Source organism: Macaca nemestrina, chromosome 4 (assembly GCF_043159975.1).
Source record: "Macaca nemestrina isolate mMacNem1 chromosome 4, mMacNem.hap1, whole genome shotgun sequence".
NCBI lineage: Eukaryota > Metazoa > Chordata > Mammalia > Primates > Cercopithecidae > Macaca > Macaca nemestrina.
The window spans coordinates 84696073-84720264 of record NC_092128.1 but is presented as its reverse complement, the minus strand read 5'-3'; the positions used below and the strand labels follow the sequence as shown (position 1 = coordinate 84720264).

At 35.8% G+C, this 24192-nt stretch overlaps 1 protein-coding gene across 1 annotated transcript in view; it reads left to right on the top strand.

Moving 5' to 3' along the window:
- The window catches only part of LOC105475610 (ETS variant transcription factor 1), a 97737-nt gene that overhangs the window by 15147 nt on the left and 58398 nt on the right, over nt 1–24192 (top strand). The window contains 2 exon segments of the mRNA XM_071094897.1: nt 10306–10344; nt 10347–10406. Coding sequence (XP_070950998.1) covers nt 10306–10344; nt 10347–10406 — 99 coding nt within the window.

Below are 24192 nucleotides of genomic sequence, written 5' to 3'. Positions count from 1 at the left end.
AACTCCAATCTTTAACGCAATGCTCCACAGGCAGTTTACACTCGGCAAGTCCAACAGTGAAGTCACGATTTTTCCTGACCAACGTTGCTCTGTTACTTCTGTTGCCTTTCTAAGTTAGTGGCATCACCATCCAAACTGAAATCCTGATATTTATCCTCAGAGAACTCGGTTCTTTACCATAAACCTCAAATTGCTAACCAAGTTGTTGATCCTAGCTTTCAAAAATATCTTACTTTCATGGCCTCTCCTTCATCCCTATTTCATTGCTTTAGTTCGCACACCTACATTCTGCCTTCACTGAACTTCTGAGTCAGCCTTTTGGTAGGTTTTCTTGCCTTTTGATTTTCCCTCTTTGCAAGCCGCCCTTTGCAGTAGCATTAACACATAGCTATTTGGCCTTGTTAGTTTTCTTCTTAAACTGTCTGCAGGACAAAGTCCTATTTCTTTAGCTGTACAGAAAATTGTTCTATAACCCAGGCCTTGACTATCCTTTTGGTTTAAACTCTTGCTACTCCAGTACCGTGTCTTTTCCTTTCCTCTGTACTTTAGCGCTTCTAATTTTTCAGTTCTCTGGGCAGATTGAGCTGTTTTAAGTCTCTTTGCCCTTGCATATGTTCATTTTGCTTTAAAAGTTTTCATTTTTGCTTGGCAATCTGGTGAACCTCCCATTTCAGACTCTGCTTAGATTTCACCTCATTGAAGTCTTTCTCAGCCTTTTCTTGCCGCCCTAGCCCCACAGAGTTAGCTGGACTCCACCGCATCTTGTATGTTGTTTTTATTATATTATAGTATTTTAGATACATTTGTGTCTTTGATGAGATTGTGAACTTCTTGAGGGTACACGAAGCATGTCACGTTCAGCATGACTTGCATGTTACAGAAGAATAATAAGTAAAATTATTATTGTGTTCTTGATCACCTTCTTAGTGCTTATTTCCTCCTAAGCATCTTAAGAGTCTTAATTCCTTTCTTAAGGTAGAAACATATGATATGCCTTAAAACTGCACATATAGTCTCATTCTAGGAAAACTTGCCGAAACCAGGAAAGTTTAACCAAAGGTGTTCAGAATCGTGAAGGTTTATTTTACTTCAATTAGAGAATATTTACAGTTTAACCAATATGGCTTTGGGACATGTAAATAAGACACATAATAACTAAAAAATACCTATAAACAGAGGCAAAAATAAGTCTGAAATAGCCTAATTTTAAAAAAAAGTGGAGGTATACGTTATTTCAAGTTTTCACAGACACGAAGGACTGTTGTTCAGATCACAGTGACCAACTAATTTTAGTCTTCACTGAAGAAAGGACGAGAGGGAAATGATTTAAAAAGAAGAATAAGGCATTTGTATTAGATACTAAAGAGGATTTCTGGATGCAGAGGTTTATCAAATATTGGAATTGAGAGGTTAGATGGTCTCCAAAATGCCTTTAAACAGATGCTTGATTCTCGTCCGTCTGGGTATGCTTAGTGGGGGCAGAGGGATCCTATCTCTAGAAAGAGAAAGAAACTCCATCCCCTCTGTGTGGCCTGTCTGTAAATTCTATGCGGATAGTTTTGAAAATGTGAATAATCAGATTTCCTTGCATACCTCAATGAAATAAGATGCTTCTGCCTTAGCTTTTACCGCTTTAGTCCTTTGGTGAATGAAGGTTAAGAGAATGAAGAACAAAATTTTGCTCAATACTGGATTATAGAACATGCATTTGACTGTAACATGTTTAAATGCATGTAGAATAATAAGGATCAGAGCATCCAAAAATTGTGAAAATGAGATTAAACCATAACATTTGAGAACTTTCTAAAAATTTCCCTGAGCATTATTTATTGCTGTTCACAAAATATTTTCATTGGAAATGTGGAATCCGGTGATGGTGTACTATAAATTACTAACCTTTGAAGGATGCTAACTTTGAAGCAAGTATAGGCATTAAAAATAAGTGAAAACAGAGCCTGGGCATGGTGGCTCGTGCCTATAATCCCAGCACTTTGGAAGGCTGAAGTGGAGAATTGCTTGAGCTCGGGAGTTGGAGACCAGCCTGGGCAACATAGTGAGACCCTATATCTATCAGAAAATAAAAATAAAAACCAAGTGAAAACAACTTCCTACAAGTGCATGCAGGAAATCGATGAAGGCTAAGAGAAACAATAACATGCTTTTAACAAATTGTTTATTCCTTAGCAATAAATCTTTTCATAACTCAGAACTCTGTTGGAAAAAATAGAATTACGTTAGGATGTGCTTTAGTCCAGAAGAAATAGAAGTGTGTCTTCTCAAAAAGGACAAATTAAGGAGTATTTCAAACACAGGTGAAACTTATGTTTCTGAAGTGGATATACATTTGTATTTAAACAGAATTTTCCTAAATTGTATACTTGAAGTTTAATTACATCAGTGTTTTCAATCTTATTTTATTCTGAGACAGGGTCTCGCTTGGTTGCCCTGGCTAGAGTGCAGTGCCATGATTTTGGCTCACTGAAAACTCTGTCTCCTTAGTTCAAGCATTCTACCCTACTTCATCCCCCCGCCAAGTAGCTGGGACTACAGGCACGCACCACCATGCCTGGCCAATTTTTGTATTTTATGTAGAGATGTGGTTTTGCCCTGTTGCCCAGGCTGGTCTTGAACTCCTGGGTTAAGTGATCTGCCCACGTTGGCCTCCTGAAGTGCTAGGATTGCAGGCACGAGCCATCGTGCCCAGCCTTAAATCATATAAAATCATATATTTTAAATTTAGCTATATCTTTTTTTTTTTCCTTTTTGAGACAGAGTCTCATTGTATCACTCAGGCTGGAGTGCAGTGGCACGATCTCGGCTTACTGCAACCCCAGCCTCCCGGGTTTAAGTGTCCCCTGCCTTAGCCTCCCAGGTAGCTGGGATTACAGGCATGCGCTACCATGCCTGGCTAATTTTTGTATTTTTAGTAGAGACGGAGTTTCACTATGTTGTCCAGGCTGGTCTCAAACTCCTAACCTCAAGTGATCCGCCCGCTTTAGCCTCCCAAAGTGTTGGGATTACAGGCGTGAGCCACCACGCCCGGCAGTTATATCATTAATCTTTAAAAATCTACCACCTTTCATTTTGTTCTTCTCAACAAAATTATGTGTTATTTTTATAGCTAGTTTGTTTCCATTTGGTTACATTAGTTCATTTCAGTCTTTTCTCTATAGCGATTCACATGATAATGATATTCACATTTACATTTTATCTTCTTCCAGAGCATTTCCAGGAGTATGCATAACTCCTAGGGTTATGCAAAATTCCTAACAGGATAGATCCTTGTAACTCTACTGTTTTGTCTTACACTCAATAAAACACACTGGAAGGCAAGTCAATTGGAAAAAATGTTATTACAGAAATAATAATAACCCTGACTCTTCACTATTTACAAAAGTAAATCTTTTGCAAACTTCTATACTTTATCAGATGTCTGTAATACAATACTAGTGGGCCACACAAAAATCATGCTGACAAACCCGTGTGTGGGGACTCAGCTGTTTAAAACCACTATTATTATTACATGGGTGACACTTTTTTTTGTTTGTTTGTTTGAGACGGAGTCTCTCTCTGTCTCCCAGGCTGGAGTTCAGTGGCCGGATCTCAGCTCACTGCAAGCTCCGCCTCCGGGGTTTATGCCATTCTCCTGCCTCAGCCTCCGGAGTAGCTGGGACTACAGGCGCCCGCCACCACGCCCGGCTAGTTTTTTGTATTTTTTAGTAGAGACGGATTTCACCATGTTAGCCAGGATGGTCTCAATCTCCTGACCTCGTGATCCGCCCGTCTCGGCCTCCCAAAGTGCTGGGATTACAGGCTTGAGCCACCGCACCCGGTTGACACTTTCTTTAAGTAAATGAAAATCAAAACTACACTTTGTTTCTTTAGGAATTTCTGGTTTTAAGAATAGCATTGGGTTGGACACAGTGGCTCCTGCCTGTAGTCCCAGCACTTTGGGAGGCCGAGGAGGGCGGATCACCTGATGTTAGCAGTTTGAGACCAGCCTGGCTAACATAGCGAAACCCCGTCTCTACTAAAACTGCATAATTAGCTGGGCGTGGTGTTGCATGCCTGTAATCCCAGCTACTCAGGGAGGCTGAGGCAAGAGAATTGCTTTAACCTGGGAGGTAGAGGTGGCAGTGAGCCGAGATCATGCTATTGCACTCCAGTCTGGGTGACAGAGTAAGATTCTGTCTCAATAAATAAATAAATAAATAAATAAAATAATAGCATTTGACTTTTTTTTTTCTTTTTTTGCAATGAAATAGAAAAAAAGAAATACTTAGATTACTGTTACAAATCTGCTTCTTAGAAAACTGAAGTCAGTCAGGTCTATGTAGACCCTGACTGAATAATTTATGTTAACATGTACTTGTCCAGGATCAGAAAAATTACATTTATGGTTTGTTTCCATAATTTCCTGGCTTTTTACTAAGCTACCTTCCTACATCTTGTTTCTTTCAACACATACAGTGAGTACTTTATACATTTGATTTTTTTTTTTTTTTTTTTTTTTTTACTAATTTTGAAAACTTTCTTGCCCGATTAAGTTTTTTTGATATGATTGGTCAGGAAAACTTTGTCTTCTTTCGTCTTTCTGACTGCTTTTACCAAAATGAGAGCACACACTGAAAGGGAAATGGCAGTTTTTGGATTTAAGAACATGAGTTTTTTGGTTTTCAGTTTCAAAAAAATTTAAAACTTTTTTTGAGGCATGTTATTTAAACATGTTACCAAGTAAACTCAAACTATCCATTTCAAGGATGACTAGTTGCATACCTTCCCACCCAAGTTAGTATTCCTGAGAGCTATACGATAGCTACCTCTTGATGGTTCTGAGTTTCTTTGGGGTATGCTTTTTGTAGTTGCTGCTTTGTGGGTTTTTTTTTGTTTGTTTGTTTGTTTGTTTTTTGAGACAGAATCCCGCTCTGTCGCCCAGGCTGGAGTGCAGTGGCTACGATCTCTGCTCACTGCAAGCTCCGCCTCCCGGGTTCACGCCATTCTCCTGCCTCAGCCTCCCGACTAGCTGAGACTACGGGCGCCCACCACCACGCCCGGCTAATTTTATGTATTTTTAGTAGAGATGGGGTTTTACCGTGTTGGCCTGGATGGTCTCAATCTCCTGACCTCGTGATCCACCTGCCTTGGCCTCCCAAAGTGCTGGGATTACAGGCGTGAGCCACCGCACCCGGCCCAGTTTAAATATTTTGTCAAAGCAGTATATTTATAGAGTAGGAAAAAGTGCAAATAAAATTATTCCCCATTCCTGCAACTCCACAACTCACAGTCCTCTCTAGAAGCAACTGCCTTTTAGTTGTTCTACATACTAAATAGCTTGCACTGCAACTTCTTGTTTTATCAGTTTTAGATTTTACCTGTTGTTCTATGGAGATAGAAAAACATTTTGGATAGGTTTTAATTACTTTAATGCTAGTAATTGGCTGTTTTATTCTACTTCAGTTTGGTAATCTTATTCAGACCTGGGTGTGAATAAAAATCATTTGGGAAGCTAGTGCAAATGCAGCTTCATGTTTCCTGTCCTGTGAGAGCTTGACATTAGAGGCCTAGAACTAGGTTTCCGAATCTCTAAGGAGCTGTTAGGTGATTCTGATGCAAGCTATTCATGAAGTGCAAGGTTAGATATTTTGTTATGTACTTAATTGTAAAATAAAGACAGCAGTATCACTGTTTTGCAATTAAATTGTAAGCTGGATCTTGCCATTCATACCCATATACAATTTGTTATGTAATAGAGGCAATCAGTTTCTGGAAAATATTATTTAAGTAACATATTGTCATCTTATTTTTTAAATATACTAGGGAATCAAAAAATGAAGGCTATATAAAAATGTTTTTAATATATTCTTATTTTTTGTTATCTTTGCTAGAATTATATATATTTTCCACTTCCAAAGATTATTCTCTACTTTTACTGTGAGACAGTCATTGCTGATTGTAGATTTCTGTTATACTGGAATCAATTCTAGTTTAGAAGGAACTTCCCAATGCTGATTAGAGAGAACCAAGGCATAGATGACCCACCCTGTTCTAGGTGTGTCTGGTAGGAATTCTTGTCTTTAGATGTTCTACTCTTCCATTGGTGCAGATGCGTTCTATGTCTGTCACAATTAAAAGTCCAGCAGCCCCCTTTCCAGTAAAGCGAAAATTTTAGTTTGGTGCTTGATTGGTTTGCAAGGAATACATTTTTTAAATCAAAATGAAAATCCAATGAAAAGTACTCTCCATCTTGCAAGTAGGCTCTTTTGCAAGAATTTTTGTTTTAGATACCCTCCCAGGAATCCATCAAGTCCAACAAAAGAAATAAAATCTAAATCATATACCTCGGGTATGTCTCTTAACCTTTATTTACTTATCTATAAGTTGACAGGGAAACAAATCTTTCAGGCCCAGAGCCACATTATGATTTTGTGCCAGAAGGAAAAGAGAAAGGATACTATTTAAATATGGTGCATGCATGCTTAAATTGAAAAGAGGGTTTTAGAAAAAAACATAATTCATGGGGGAATAATGTATGTAGAATTTACTATGAAGGACCACTTTCCTTTATGGGAAGTAGATGTACTTTCCTTTATTAGTATACTTACAGTTTTCTCACTGTAAGTATACGGAATGTAAGTATTGGACAGGTGCAGCCAATACTTATATTCTGTATGCTTACAGTGAGAAAATTACATTAGTCTTGATTTTAATAAAGTATGTTCTAGTAGATACTTTTCACTATTTTTGGTTTACTCTTGTTAAGGTAGATAGGGCAGACTTCTGCCCAGACGAAAACCAAAAAATAAAATTCAAAACCCTACAAAACTGGTGCTTGCTCTTCCAAAGCTGAAAGCTAAAAATATATATATTAACCCAAGTCTTCAGCTTTTTCTTTCCTATTTTCCTTCTTTAATTTTGTCCTTAATATAACAAGATATTATAGAAATTGACTTTTGAAATGTGCTCAAAGGAAGTATGTCAGCAAATATTTTTAACTTACCCTCCCTGTAATTAGTCACAAGTTATTTTGAAGAAAATGATCTATACCTTCTTTGGTTGAACTTGACCTCATATTAAATAATTATTTTGATATACAATGAATGGACTTGATAGAAATATAAGTCAAACAATATTTATTCAAAAAATCTAGGTAAAGGATGTCAGTGGAAAATTATTTGCAGAATCAAATATTGTACTTTTTGTCCCCATATTTTTAATAAATATGCATACATCTGTATATTCTGATATGTAAAAAAGTAAACCCAACAATTATTAGTATTTGGAACTAAAATAAAAGCAGTCATGAAAATAAATATATTTGGGGGCTACCACCTCATAGAACTAAACTTATTTCATGAAATAAGATACAAAAAAGAAGTAACCTGAGCTAAACTACTACATGTGGACCTTCACATTGTAATTGTATGTTTAGTGTTTGTTATGGGTTTTTATTGGTATCATTTTTCCACTTTTTCTTTTTATCATAATAAACATCTATTTAAGATGCACAGTGCATATTTGCTTCTGTCTGTCATTGAATTTTTTCCTAATGAGAGTTGGTGCCGTGTCTTACTAGGTAAAAGTTTTGGTTAGATGTTATTGTTTTTTAAAATCTAAAGCACTGTTTGCATTTGATAGTAGCTAAGGGTAGTGTTAACTCAAGAACTTCATTATTGGCAATATATCAGGAAAGGCTAGATTAAAAATACTGTTTATATAATGTCTGATTAAGCTTTCAGATCAGAAAAGTACCTCTGTGCAATGGTTTTCTACATAATCTTTTGAATCTTTTGTAAATCTAAAGTTTAGCAAAGAAAGTTTTTTTGGTTTGTTTTGCTGTAGGTGTGACATTATTAAACTACTCAGAGATTTGTTTCATAGTTACTCCTAGTTATTGTGTATACAATCCTGTTTTGACTAGTTTTTAGGTCCTGTTGAAGAGGTTTGAATTGTGATGGACCCTTTAATGATCTCTTATTGTAGCAGAATCTTGTATTCACATTTCTATTTTCAAAATTGGAATGATTATATTCTTGCAAATGAGATCCATATCCATTACCGTTATTTTTATGATTTTAAATATGAATAATAAATCTTAACAGTTTAACAATTCTTATTTTACCTATGAGATTTTAGTTTAATTAATTTATTTATTGGGTACATATGCTCCACAGTTGTAGTCTATACAGGTGTTAAGTAGGTTTATAAGACTCTTGATGTTTATTCATTCAACAAATGTGTTTTGAGTCCCTATTTATGCCAGGTTTTGTACTAGTCACTGGTGATACAGTAGTGAAAAAAGTCAGAAAAATATCTGCTATCATTTAGCTTATGTTCTTACTGCATATAATTGATAAATGAAGTTGTATTTATTGCATATTGAATGATGTGAAATTATATGAGTGATGTGAAATCTATGCATAATCACTGCGTATTTAGACTGATCTATTACATATTGAAGAAAATGTGCTTAGGTTTCATGTAATTTTAGTGGGTTTTTTCTTTTTTTTTTTTTGGTTTTTGGTTTTGTTTTTGAGACAGAGTCTCACTTTGTCGCCCAGTCTGGAGTGCAGTGGCATGATCTCGGCTCACAGCAACCTCAATCTCCTGGGCTCAAGTGACCCTCCCACCTCAGCCTGAGACCATAGGTGTGCACCGCCCTCCCTAGATAATTTTTGTATTTTTTTGTAGAGATGGGGTTTTGCCATGTTGCCCATGCTCGTCTCGACTCCTGAGACCAAGCAGTCCTCCCGCCTCGGCCTCCTACTGTGCTGGGATTATAGGTGTGAGCCACCACACCCGGACTTAATTTTATATTATTATTATTATTTTTTTTTTGGCGGGGGGGGGGGACGGAGTCTCGTTCTGTCGCCCAGGCTGGAGTGCAGTGGCGAGATCTCGGCTCACTGCAAGCTCCGCCTGCCGAGTTTACGCCATTCTTCTGCTTCAGCCTCCCGAGTAGCTGGGATTACAGGCGCCCGCCACCACGCCCGGCTAATTTTTTTTTTGTTGTTTTTTTAGTAGAGACGGGGTTTCACTGTGGTCTCGATCTCCTGACCTTGTGATCCGCCCGCCTCTGCCTCCCAAAGTGCTGGGATTACAGGCGTGAGCCACCGCGTCCGGCCAATTTTATGATTATTTTAACAAAATGTACTGTGTCCAAAGGTGAGGCCACTGGATTTCCCAGTGGATGATGGCTATCAGAGTCTGTGTTAATACCTTTTGACCTATGCTAAAATTCATGTTATAGGGGACTAAGAAGAATATATTTGGACTTTTTAAAAATGATGTACTCTAATGTTAATTATTACTATATGCAGAGTATTGTCCTATTCATTGAGATCATATTTGTTCTTTAAGATTCAGATCAGATGTTATTTTTCCCTTAATTATCTTAGAATTAACAACTTCTGTGTGCCAATACATATTAATTTTAATCCATACATCCTAATTTTAATCCTATTTTCATTGGCTTATAGAGGACGGTTCATGCCCTATTTGTGTGTGTTATTCACATTGAATACTGAATTGAATGAGTAGTTTCTTGGGTATTTAGAATCTTATTTTTTAAAAAACATATTCATGCATAGGTGGTTTGAATTGTTTGAAAACGAATGCCAATAGCTGCTTTTACTTCCCTCTGTTTTATATTTCTTTGAGGGCTAATGGAAAGCTGTTTGCATTTATGTAACATTAGAGCTAAATCTCAGTTATCAGATTAGGGCACTGTAATAAATATTATTAGATACTCCTATCTCACCACACATTTCTCAATTAGGACAAATACTCTGAAATAACTTGTTATTGTTCCTATTTTACATGAAGAGAAACCCAGGGCATAAAATAACCAAATAACTAAGGCATGCGATGACTGAAATTACACAGCTGAGAATCCCAGCTCATGGTTGCTTAGTGTGTGCAGATCTTCCCTCCCTGATAGCCAGTACTCAGACTACATGTACAAGCTTCAAAACTGTTTCTATTCTGGAAAAAAAAAATCTGCATGGCTAACAAAGAATGTGTTTTGCTAATAGTTTTTGAAAATTATTCTCATCAACATATGATAGAGGAAGAGAGACCAAGAGGACCTTCCAATAGAGGTTCATCTCAAGAAAGATGTTCTGTGAATTCATCTGAGCGAATAGCTGTGAGAAAAATAGATGGGAGGACGTGGTGTTTAGGAACTATTCCAGTCCTTGTCTAGGCTGCAGTGTGTGCGCTTCTCTGCCTCAAAGATTTTCTCTTATTTATCAGAATTCGAGAGATGTTTTTGATAACACTGTATATTTGTGTGTTGTTTATGCACAGGTTTTGGCCCCAGAATGTTTCAGACATGTCGTACTTTTCTCATGGAGAAGAACAGCCATTTGGGAACGGAGGCAGTAGTAGTAGTAGCAGCAGCAGCAGAGGTATTAGTAGTAGGAGGAGGAGTATTACTAGTGATCATGGAATTCCCATTATAGTAGTAAATATTCATAGAAGTTTCAAAACTGCAGCTTGAGATGATAAAGATTAATGATATCAACACCTTTCACTTAAAGATGAGAAACTGAAATCCAAAAAGGTTAGCAGGCTCTTTATGATTTTAAAAGAAAGATTGTACGCCCTTAGCTGTGTGTTGGGAAAATAGTAAATAAGGAAAAATATGAACCTGGATACTTTCACTAATTAGTGATTTTCTTTTCTTTATCAGATTCACTATTTGTGACACTGGAATAAGAAATACTTTTCTCACCCATTTTGTTATTCAAAAGGGTATTTTTAAATTCTGCTACATCACTAGCACAAATGTATATTTGTTGGATGTAAGAATAAATTCAATTCAGTATCTTTATGCCAGGTTTTGTCTCCTTTATCAATGTTAATGTATCTATGCATAATTCTTCGCTTAGTATTATATAGATTTTTCACATTAAGTATGATCATGATCTATAAACCAATACAAAATTCTGGATAAATTTTGATTAGAAATATATGCACCCCTTTCTCCATTTATCCCCCAGAACTTTTCAACACTGACATTTAGTCCTAAACCATAAGATGCTTTTCTTAGAATTATTTCCAGCTACAGAGTTACCAGCAAAAGTTCTGCCAAATACTATCAAGGCCACCCAACATGGTTAAAAATGGCTCATCCTTATCAAGATGTATGGGTAGTGTTGAAGCAAACCTCTCAGTAGTGTCAGCTTTTCCTTTGAAATGGTGGTCATGCTGTGAAGTGAACTTCTACTGCTGTTTGCGGTTGTTTTTCTCCATCCTTATGAACACAACAGTCTTATTATGTTGATTTGATTTGATTCTGTAGTCCTTGGCACTGGGGCCAGAATGTCAGGTGATGTAGTTGTCTCAACTCACGGGTCTGCAGGGGAAGCCAAATAGCTGGATGTCACTGCTGTGTTTCTCTGGATATTTTTGCCATCTGAAATCTCCATGTTCTTGTATTCTTTTGGGAAAATCATCCCTGTTTTCCTTTGTGAAAGCTCTATTTTCATTCACAGTTTTATTGCAGATTAAAGGCTGATGCATTAGAAAGTTATCAGCTAATCAATAAACATCAGTTATCCCATTTTGTGATAAAGCTGTCCCATTGATCAAAGTGGAAATTTAGGCTTTTGGCTTTTACACAGCAATTTCTGAAAGTTCGGGTAATGTGCTTATGGAATATATAGACCTGTCCTCTTAAGTATTGGTCTTATGTAGAAATGGACATACGAATTTATGTGTGTGTGATGTACATATATGCAGGCTAATATATACAAACATCTGAATTTTATGTAAACTATAACATTCTTTTCTTAGAAGTTTTGTTAAATTCTAAGAAAATGAGAAGTCATTAGTAAACTTCTCTCTCTATATATATATGTATAGGTGTGTGCGTGCATTACATTTTTTTTTTTGCCAAGATTGGTATTAAAATACTTTCAAAAACCTTAATGTAAAATTTCAATAGTTGTGAATATAGTAAAACACACATGAATTTTGTAATTACAAAATTGGAAAAATATGCTCTTATTTTCATATTATTTATAATAATTAAGGGAATAGCAGTTTTAGACTTTTTAGATTTGGCATCTTTATTTTGGTAACATGCAGCTTGTCCTGTTGGTTACATTCCTACCATAGCTTTTTTTCATAATGAAAAATAAGTTGTGTTCATAAATATTCATAATGCCAGGCATTGTGCTAGGTGCTGTGAACTGAAAGATGAATACAATACTAGCAATAATACTAATCATTTATATTTGTTTAGCATTTTAGATTTCATAGGCCATTTTCACATCCTACATCTCATTTGATTCTCACAATGACCTTGGGATGTAGACAGAGTAGACAAAGCTCATACGGGTTTAGTGTGGTTCCTATATAAGGAACTACATTCATAGGTGTTGAATGGCAGAACCAAAACTCACCTTGTAACATTTTCCCTTGTATGCATTCCAGTAAAATGTACAAAGTTGTTATTCATTGATTTGCCATGACTATACAAGTGAATTAAAGACATAAAATAAGTGTTTTTGCCACATCCATATATACATACATGGATAAATTTGTATGCTTGTGTAATACATACATACATAAATTTGTATGCTTGTGTAATACAATAAAAGAAAAATAGAAAATTTATCAAAAATGATTTTTATTCTTCATGGAATTATTCTAATTTATAACATAATGCACAAACTAATACATATATGGAAAGCAAGGGTGGAGTAGACAATTCCTGAAGTTCCCTATTTCTCTATGAAAATCTTTATCCTTGTGCTTTGGATTGCAGGAATGTAGTCAAGGTCTATGTATACATAGGTCTTCAGCTTCAGGAATCCTGAATGTTTGCTTAACAAAATAATGATGTTCTCAAAAGAGAATTTTTAAATTTTGGTTTGGACTCTGTTTGGCAACACATAATTAGACCAGGAACATTTGCTAATGTGCCGAAATTAATTGAATATCACATTTTGCATTTTGTCTGATACGTCTTTTTTATATTATTTCATGCTACTGATAGTGTTGATGTTGAAGACACTAAAGCCGTATGATATAAACATAATGAGATTTATTTATGGGACTGAGTACAATGTACTGTATAAGAGTAGGACATTGGACCTAGGCCTCTTGAGTTCACATCTCTACTATTTACTATGTGTGTGACCTTGTACAAGCAATTTAAGATCATTGTACCTCAGTTTCCTCTTGCGTAAAAATGGGATAAATATTATCTTCCCTAGGGTGACTAAATCAGTACTAAATGAGAATATATGTATATATATATAAATATATATGTGTATATGTATATATGTGTGTGTGTGTGTAACATTGTATATGTTTATGTGAAATATCTAAGTAATATATTTGGCACATAGAACATAATATATAAGCTTTTATTCTGTATATACAAAAATATATAGATATATGAAATACACAGAACATACCATTCATAATATATCACAAGTGCATTAATTTCTGATCAACTTACCTTTTTGTGTTTTTCTTCATACTCATAAATAATGTCTACACCTACCAACATGTGGGCTTTATCTACTATATCCACACATACTGTAAATAGTTGTAACAACTTGACCTTTTGCTGTTGATCACACTAAGTAGTTCAGTGCATATCTGTAATGATACTGTCAGAAGAAACTCAGAATTGTTGTTTGTTCAAATCTACTTTGACCGTAGGAATTCATAAACAAAAAGTGTTGTGCTGGAAACATTCTGATACTTGTAATACAGACCCTGTTATAGGATCAGTTAGCATCTTATGTGTAAGATTATGGGTTATGAATTCTGGTCAGTCAAGGACACCCTAATTTGTGGGTCTAGCAAAATTGCTTCTATCCTCAATATTTTGTTGATTTCAAAGTTGATGTATTCATTGAAAGGGAAAAAAAAGTGTTGATTTTTCAATTAAGATGCAACCTTTACAATGCAAAGCAATAATAATTATAGTGTTCACTCAGCCTGAAGAAAAAATTTCACTAGTTAAATAGCAATAATCAAGATGAGAACTACATTAGAAGGGTGCTAATTTTATGATCATTGCTATTTAAATAATAAAGATGAATCCACAGGACCTTTGCTGTAACACTATTTGCAATGAAGTGGTATTCAGCTTTAAAATGGTCCTCTTGAAGCCCATTTAAAATTAATGGGCTGCTTAAATTGTGAGTGACCAAAGATCACCTTATAAAATAGCTGCTTTTCCAATGAATCAATTATAAGGCTATGGCTGGGCTTCTATAGGACAAGATTTGTTTGACCCAAAGTATTTCAGAAATATTAGTGCAATCATTCTTATATAATAACAGATTTTTTTTTTTTTTTTTTTTTTTTTTGAGATGAGGTCTTGCTCTGTTTTCCAGACTGGAGTGCAGTGGGGCAATCATGGCTCACTGCAGCCTCAACCACCCGCACTCAAACGATCCTCCCAACTCAGCCTCTTGAGTAGCTGGGACTCCCGGTGTGCCCTACCATGCCCAGCTATTTTTAAACTATTATTATTGTTTGTAGATAGGAGGTATTGCTGTGTTGCCCAGCAGTCTTGAACTTGTGGACCCAACTGATCCTTCCTCACAAAGTGTTGGGATTGTAGGCATGAGCCACCACTTCTGGCATATGATAACAGATTATTATATTTTCAGCTCCCAAGGAAAATCAATAACAACAAAAAAACAAATTAGAATTTGATTTTCATCAATCGGATTCTGCATGCTAAGTATAAGAAAAATAGATTCTAGTTTTTCTCTCTCCAAAAAGAATTACTGGCCTCAGAGAATTTGGCACTGAGGTAAAATCTTGAAGTAGTTATAAGCTCACACGGCAACATGTGAGCTTTGGAGTACAGCATGTCTAGGTTTAAATATTAGTTTTATAACTTGCCATTTTTGTGATTTTGAACTAATTAATTAACTTCTTTAAGCTGTGTAAGTTAAAGGGGAAAACAAATGGGTGAATGTAATGATTAAATGAGGAGTATGTATGAAGAATTTGGCACATAGATGAGTATTGAATAACTCAGTAGCTCTGTAGAATTCAGGCAGTATCAATATCTACTTAATTTATGTACTGTTTTGAGGGCAGATAACAGTAATGAAGATTCAGAATAGTGATGTTGATAATATAGTTAAAAGAATGTAAGATTATTGCATTTGATTAATTTAGCCATGAAAGAGTTGGTTTGTGATGTCATTATTGCTGCCACATACTGGTAGCATATCTTCCCTAGTTAGATGTAATTATTCATTATAGATTGTTCTCTAAGAGGTGAACACCATCTTCCTTTCCATTGTCCTCCACTAACAACTCAAAAAGAAGAAGTACTGTAGATGTAGCAGCAAATACATTACAGATCTGTGGAAGACTCGGATCTTTATTTTATGTGTCAGGTTGTCTATGCACAGTACTCTAAGTATTTAACTTAAGAAAGATAAATAATCTATGTATGGGTCCCAATTAAAAAAAAAAAAAAAAGGTTCCAGGGAATAAATTTTTTTTTTTTTCTTTTTTTTGAGATGGAGTCTCACTCTGTTGCCCAGGCTGGAGGTCAGTGGTATTATCTTGGCTCACTGCAACCTCTGCCTCCCAGATTCCAGTCATTCTCCTGCCTCAGCCTCCTGAGTAGCTGGGACTACAGGCATGTGCCACCACTCTGGCTACTTTTCGTATTTTTAGTAGAGACGAGGTTTCACCATGTTGGCCAGGCTGGTCTCAAACTCCTGACCTCAAATGATCCACCTACCTCGGCTTTGCAAAGTGCTGGGATTACAGTTGTGAGCCACTGTGCCTAGCCAGAACAAACCATTTTTAAGCAATCGTTTTGAGACTCATTCCATTTTAGACATTGTGTGAATTACTTGCATAGTTATCATGCCAGGATAAAGATAGATAGGTACTTAAGTATCTATTTATATGGGATACAATTCTTATGCATAAAAATATTTAAAAAAACATGATTCCTGCCTTGTAAAAGCATACTGCGAAGTATGGAAGAAGGGGAAGCATATGCTGGGACTACTTAAGGTACAGTGAGTGGGAAGTTAAAATAGCACCTAAGAGTGCAGCCTTTGGAGTCCTACTAGTTAGGCTCAATGCTCCATCTACTACTTCCTATTGATAGCCGGGTAACCTTGGTATGTCAATTAATCTCTTAGTACTTCCTCATCTTTCAAAGGGACTTTGAAGAGTGAGGATACTACAGATGTATAAGGAGGATAAAATAGATCACTCATAGTTATTAATATTAATACTATTATTATATTAACAATTTAAAAAATACTACCTGACTACAAATTAAATGAACGGTCCTTACGGACACTAAATTCTATAGATATTTTTTTAAGTAAGATCAACACAGATTGGAGTACTTGAGAAAGACCTCATGAAGAAATTGAAGAAAATGAAGAAAATGAAGCCTGACCTACAATAGAACGAGAAATATTAGAAATGACAGGAACCTAGAGATTATTCACCCAGTGTCTCTGTATTTGTTGGATAATAGCTAATACTTGTGTAATGCTCACTATGTGCTAATTCCTCTTCTAAACACTTTATAAATATCTTAATTCAGCCAGTCTTCATAGCATCCTTATTTAGTAGAAACTATTATCTCCTTCTTTTGGTGAGAAAATCAAGGCACAGAGTAGTTAGGTGGATTGTCCCGTGTCACACAGCAACCAAGTTGTAGATTTGGCTCCAGAGTTTATACTGTTAACCATGATGCTACACTGTCTCCTAGATAGAGCTGTGTGCCAAAACTAAGATTGTCGGGAGCAAAACAATTTGCTCAAAGTAACAAACAGTACCCAAGTAGTGACGGAACTGGAACGATCTTCCTTGGCACCTGATTTTTAATATATCTGTGCTTACCACACATCAACTGGGCTTCTCAAGATTTGTATGATTTACCCAGTGATGAGGGGAGGGCCTATTAAGTCGGGAGAAGACCAGGTATTAATTGTTCTGAAGTAAGAATGAGCATTTTCTGTCCATCAGAGAGAATGGTAGCAGTGTTTGAATACAGACATACACACTGGATAGCAATGGGAATGAAGTTTGATAGGTCATTTTGTGGGTTAGCAAAAGTCAGATGTATTCAGGTTTTATCTGAACAACAACAAATGGGCCAACCTGGACATTTCTGAGGATGAAAATGTCATGTTATTGGGGAGGAAAAGTGGAAAGAAAAAAGCAAAGGAGTATAATGTATTTTTGTAAATGGATTTTAGCATATAGGCACACTTCTACTTAACCATATTTAAAACAAATACATGCTAAATAATGCATATATACCAGATATTTTATGTCAGTGGAATCTAATGTAGTAATTCAAAGAAATAGTCACTGGCTAAGAATTTATGCATGCCCTGTATGGGAAGAGGAGAATCAGGCTTTATCTGAATTAACTTTTATCCCTATGCACACCCTCAATTTACAAAGCTTCTATTTACTTCAAAGGCGTGAGGAAGAGAATGCAAACCAGGCCTATCATGGTTGTGATCATAGGATTGTTTTGCAGGTGGTATCCATGTGTTTCTCCAAAGCTCATCTTTTCTCTTTGCACACTTGGAAGGAGAGCAGAGCGCGCTTTCATCTTCATACTTTTCTAGTTTCTTGGAACTATCAATTACAAAGGAGTGCTGTATAAATCTTCTTTGTGTGTTTAAGTGCTAATATAAGCTGCTGAATATATCAGCTGGCTACAGTATTTGATGCACCTTCCACCTGGAGTTACAGCAGACGCTTTGGCAGAGCTCAGTATTTTAAAGAATTAGATTATAATGCAGAAAATAAAATAAGACAGAAATACTAAAAAATTCATTCCATGTGCAAGTTTCCACCATTGTATTGTGTTGGTAGACAACCAATGCTGTTTGCTGCCATTGTTTACCGTCCTCTTTGATCACCAAGTTATAGAAAACTGATTATCCCTATAATTGATCTGTGATCTAGAGCAAACATTGTAATACCTGTCCATTCAAAAGGGCTTGGTGCCACCATCTAAGCATCTCAAAAGGTTACATTTAAATAGGTGCCTTAGGTTTACGTAGCAGTAAATATAGTTTGATGTTTTAAAAACAGGCAGTTAAACATTAGAACACTTGAGTATTTGGATATACCTCCTCATTTAATAATAGAGATCCACCTTAATAATCACATCTTAATTTTTTTGACATTTTGCTATTTTCCTTGGAGTCTTTTAAAAATTTTATTGATCCACAGAAATTAGTAACTGGTATTTACTTAAATGAAGTGACAATTTATGTGTTACTTATGTGACAATAAAATCAAATGCAGTTTATTTCCTATGTAGTGCCTCTGTATACTGTATATTATGTATAACATAAAGACTTGCGTTGTGCAAGGATTAGTATGATTTGATATGTATTTTGATGTTACTACAAAATGCTCTGCCCAAGATAGAAGTAAAAAGATTTGTAATGTTGAAGTATTATTCCTTCCATGCTGAGATTTTCTATTTCCAATAACACCTGTACACCACTGCTACCTAGTTATGCTCTACACTTTATGCTTAATGTGGTAATCTAATTTCCCCTTATTTGCAGTTAGCAAGTCAAAGTAAAAAATATACATTGGAATGTTGCCATGACACTATTGCTATGGAGGCAAATTTAGTAACAGGTGAACTATCTTGGTTCCCATCAGACAAGGCTTGGTTCCTGAAGGATGGCAATGATCTTATTATACGGAGTTCTCTCCTATAATATAGCCTTAAGGGTACACTCCTGGAATAGTGTAATAGGGAGACTCTAGAGCCAATAAAAAAGAAACAAAAATCCTTTGAACTAGCAGCTGGGAGGTTATATCAACAACTCTATAAAGTGTAACAAGAATTTAAGGAACATTTAAGAAGCCCTTGTGGATTATTATAAATAGGGTGAAAATTAAAAACATTTCTTAGGTTACAAGTGTATGTAATTAAAGAATAGTTGTATAATACTTGATTTTATATTTTCAGCTATTGTAATATTTCTTTATCACTAGATCATATCAACTAAGTCAAATGTAATTGTAACTTTGTCTAAATATGTCTTAGTATAAACTGCATGCAGGGTATTGGTATTGAAATCAGATTTAACAAGCTGCGTGTCTATGATTACAGCACTTCTCAGTAACTGTTCATTTTAAAGACTGTGCAGGTGGACAAGAGTAATCTCTTAAACTCCTTATGAAATACTGTAATTTGGCTTGGTTCATGTGTGATTCAGAACTCCTAAATGGATCCCGATGAGAAATTAGAGATATGTTCTTGTAGAAAAAAATGAGTGTGTTAAGAAATCACAAAAATTACTCATGATATGCTAATATAATTCAAAAATTCTTCATTCCAATAATAATTTTCTTGGGATTATATCCTTTAGGTATGGAAATGTGATCTGTGCATTCACTGATCCAATACATTTAGTTCCTACAATACTTGCAAAGTATTTAAAGAGGTATTCAAATTAATTTCTTACATAGGTATCTTACACAGTGTCTCCTCACTGTGTTTTTCATGGCCATGGTTAAGTCTATCCAAGGCTTTCTTGCTTGGCTTTCCTTGTCAGCATTTGGCTTGTTTGCTTCTTGTTTTATTGGCAATGGCTCGGTTTGCGTCAGCAGAGACTCTTATAGTTCATTATTCTGATGTAGCTCTTGGGCTGTAAATGTTTTTAAGTTAATATTTATTTTATTGTTAAGAAATTAAAAAAGGACTTGACTGCTTAAAAAAAAAAAAGTGGCCCTGCCCAATCACAGCCTTTACTTTTGTATGTCATATAGCAGCTCCCTTTTTTTTTTTTGAGGGGGGGGATTCTTAATCTTACAGAATTCAATGAAAATTTTCAAGTTGGGTGAAATACTTTGGGTAGAAGCTTTTCTGTAAGAGTGACGGTTCCTCATGGAAACTCCTTTAATATACATTGAATTAAATATTAGAAGGGATTTTTAAAGAACATTTTCCAAATTTATTTTGGGATAAAAATTATAAAAATGTTGTGCCAAATTAGTAGTTGGTTCAAATGAAATGTTTTTGCAAGATTTACCCCAGTCAGTATTAACAGCTGTAACAATTGAGGCCAGGTGACAGAAAAATTTGTTTTAAGAAGGTGTTTATTGTCAGGAAAATTGTGAAGTTTCCTTTGTAATTACTCTATCTTTGTTATTTTGGCAGCTTGTAAAGTTTTATTGGCATTTACTGAAAGGTACTTTTTTTGGCCCTAGCCAGCTGGCTTTCTTTTTTTGGGCAAACTTTCCTAGCTCTGGTATTCAGAACATATTTTCAGCTTTGATTGTCTACCAATGGGGTTGTTTTGAACAAGGAGCCAAGTGACTAGTGATGTCTGAATTGATCTCAATCTTGTCTTCAGTAGGGTGACATAAGAATGCTGCAGGTGTACTTCAACCATTGAGGGTTGTTTCCCACTTATCCAGCATGCCACTTTGGTGCTAAAATAGTCAGTTTACGACCATTCGAACTACAGACTCTTTTTACGTACAGACTGGAAGAAAAATAAGTGAAATGATGTATCAAAAGTGAGGATTCAATAACTCAAAAGACAATAAATTTTTTTTAAGCAATATAGGATCACCAAACTGAAATTGAAAGATCCTTTCCAGGAGCTAAATATTAAAACAGGTACTGCACAAACATTTGAAGAATGGAACAATAATAGCGTTTCCCTAGATTCATGAGTGTGGTGTATAGATGTGGAGTTTTAGTTGTCTTGGTGGTGGTTTTCTCCACTTTGTAAGCCATGTACCATTGCTCTTACCTCTGGGCTTATTTGAAGAATTGTTTAGATCATGCTAATCCATGTGAGATGAATTCTAAATTTAGAATTATACTGCTCTGGTTCTGAAGACCACAGTAATAAATTCATTTAAGCAAGTATTTGCATCACTAATTACTTATTTTATTGCCTTTAAAATACTGCTGGAGAAAATGATTTTATTTTATTTCATGTTAACATACTTATTTGACTACTTGTTCTTAGTGTATAAAATTTACAAACCTTAGAAATGCCTTTTTAGTAATTATCATTTCAAAGTGATGACAGGCATATTAGTATTTTGTAGTCTTCTATGGCAATGCAATATTATCTTAATTTTGTTTCGTATGTTACTATGGTGCATAGATACAATAACTAATATAAAATCTTAAGGTGAGCTCCTGTGTTTGTGATTTAATAAAAAAGGAAAATTAAAGATCACATTTATCATTTATTTCTGAATAAGTTATCTTTAGATGCTACATCTTCATCGACTATTGTCTGTTATGATCTGCTTTCTTTTTTGTAACACTGGATTTCAAGGAATATATTTACCACTTTGTTCTAAACTATTTGTTAGAGATCTACACAGATAGCCTACAGAGGATAGCACTATGGAATCTGTTCTGGCATCCTGGTGGAGGTGTGGGGGATGCAGGGTAGAAGGAAGCCCACCTTTTTTTTCTTTTCTTTTCTTTTCTTTTTTTTCGTGTTCTTATGGTAAGAACCTGTCTTCATAGTCACTCAGTAGCCAGGACAAAGCACCTTTGGTGTCTGCACATTCTGCAGGCCCATCTGCCGTAGCATTCCTCAGTACTTCATCCTGGCCTGAGAAACACCAGGAAGTGTTGGGATCTTTCAGCCCCTACTCAGCTATGAATAATAACAAATACTTCCCAGTCTCTTCTAAATACATATTGTCCATTCTTTGAAAACAATTACGGAATTGCTAGGCAGAGAAGAGATTTTTATTTTTGGAGATGTGCAGGGCTTAAAGAGTGTCCCTATTGCAGCAAAGTGGGACAATTTCTGTAGAAGAGGTGTTTTCAATATTCATAAAGGTCATAATTAGGTAATTTATTAAGTATACCAAATTTTGAGAGGTGTGGATTTGGATGGGTATCTTGATTCAGGCATTTCATTTCAATTTATTAGATCAGTTTCTCAAATAGCTGCAGCTTGTTCAGGTTTTATTCCTGCCAGTTGGATATGAAGTACTGTATGTTTGGGCTCCCTGTACAGAATTTGTTTCCAAAAAAATAGTGTCGTGCTGCTTTCCATCTACTGGACCAGTAGGGGTAGGAAGATCTGATTTGAAGCCAGTGCAAAATGCAAAACTGATTAGATTTGGATTGTTCATACATTAGGCCTTCCTTTCCCTGTTCTTATCCTTTTTCCAGATGGAAGAACCAGTTTCCTCCCAGGGCACTTTCTCCTGGCAATTAGACTGTGAAGACGAGAATCATTTAGTACCGCTACTGCTGAAGTACCATTATATTAAGTTTAGGCTTTAAAATTTAGAGGAATGAATCAACATATTCTGCATTTGGTCTCTTTATTTTTCAATTAATGATGCTTGTGATGCTTTTAAAATTAGGAATCTAACTTTGTCTTTCTATTCTGCCTTTTTAAAATTAATATAATAACATCTTACTTTCCCACATTTCCTACTAAAACGTGGGGGGGGCGGGTGTCCCTGTAGTCAAATTTTAAAGCATCAAGTGTTTTAAAATGTTAACCATATTGCATGTACCTCTTTCTAATGTGCATTATGTACCCTCCTTCCCTTCTTAAATATAGTACTTATACCCAATGTTGCTTTTTCATGATGGTTAAGGGTTGTCATTATGAATGTTGGTTGCCACCCTTTGCTAAAATGCAGCAAATGCCCTCAGTTATTATTGTGGCTTGTAGAGCTCTGTGCCCTTATTAGTAAATGACTTTAGAATGTTATGCCCTTGGAATTCTTGTATCAGACCTTTGCCATTTTCCTTTTCTCTCTTACATCAGTAAGTAAGCAAGCACTTACACACAGGCACTACATTTTAGAACGATAAAAAAGATGATTTGGCCTAATGGCTTTAGTTTGCAGATTAGGAATAGAAGCCCAGGGAGGTTGCACAGTTATTCCATGATTATGCAGCTAGCTGGGCTAGGAGCCGGGTAGAGATGACTCGACTCCTAATCCAGTGTTCTTTCTACCAGGCCACACCTTTTGCTTTTCCTTCTGTCAGGATACCTTGTCCAAATTGACTTTTTCCATGTTTATTTATTTATTTTTGCTCTTAGTGTGTAGTTAACTGATAGAGAAATTGGAAACAAGATTAAATAGAAAAAGCAGTGAAGTAACATCTGATGGCTTGAAGCTCTGTTTCTACAAGTCAGTGTACATCCTTGACTCTGTTTGTCTTTTGTATAAGGAAGTAGTTGGACTAATACTAGTAGTAACAAACATTTACTGAGTACTTGCCACATGTCAGGTACTATTAAGTTCTCATATGTGTACCTCATTAAATTCTTACACAGATCCCATGAGGAAGTTCTGTGGGATTTGTGACATTATAATATTTGATATTATAATTAATAATTTTTATATTACAATATTTGATATTACAAAAGGGGAAACTCAGTGACACAAAGGTTACCTAGCTCACCAGAGGTCCTTCGTTTAGTAAGTGGCAAAGCCAAGATTTAGTCTCCATGTTCGTAACCAGTCAGCTTTTATGTGACTGGATCATCTACATTTTCTCCTTTGGCTGTAACACTTGATGATTCTGGGTTTGAATAATAACACCAACAACTAACGTCACTAAGGACTCCAATATACACTTTTTATATAGTGGCTCCCTTAGTCCTACCAGCAACTCTATGAGGCAGGTGCTGTTATTATCCCATTTTATAGATGAGAAAATCGAAGTACAGAGAAGTTAAGTGGATTGCCCAGTCTTGTAGTTAATAAGTGGCAGTGGCAAGATTTAGAACTAGGCAGATATAAGTGCCTGCTAGCTTTGCCACTATGTCTTATTGCCTGAGAGTAGGTCTTGAGTATTTAATCCATGGGTGTAACATGAGTTTTATAATATTTATTTTTGCTAATTAGAGATGATGTTTTGTGTGTGTGTGTGAGAGACAGCGAGAGAAAGAGAACATGCACATGCACATTTACTTGTAAACATGATGATTTCTTATATGTGTGTTAAATAGGGGGTAAACAGGCAGATAAGTGAGTGAAGTGAACTTAGCATAAGTGGTGTAGGGAATGGGGTGGTGGGGACTGTGGCATATAGGAAAGCACAGGTCCTGGCCAAAGGGGCAGCTGACAGTGGCTCAGCCAACTCCTGACCTGTTTTTCAAGCAGAAAAGTGGACCCAGTTTTGCTGGATTGTGTGTGTGTGTGTGTGTGTGTGTGTGTGTGTATGTGTGTTCC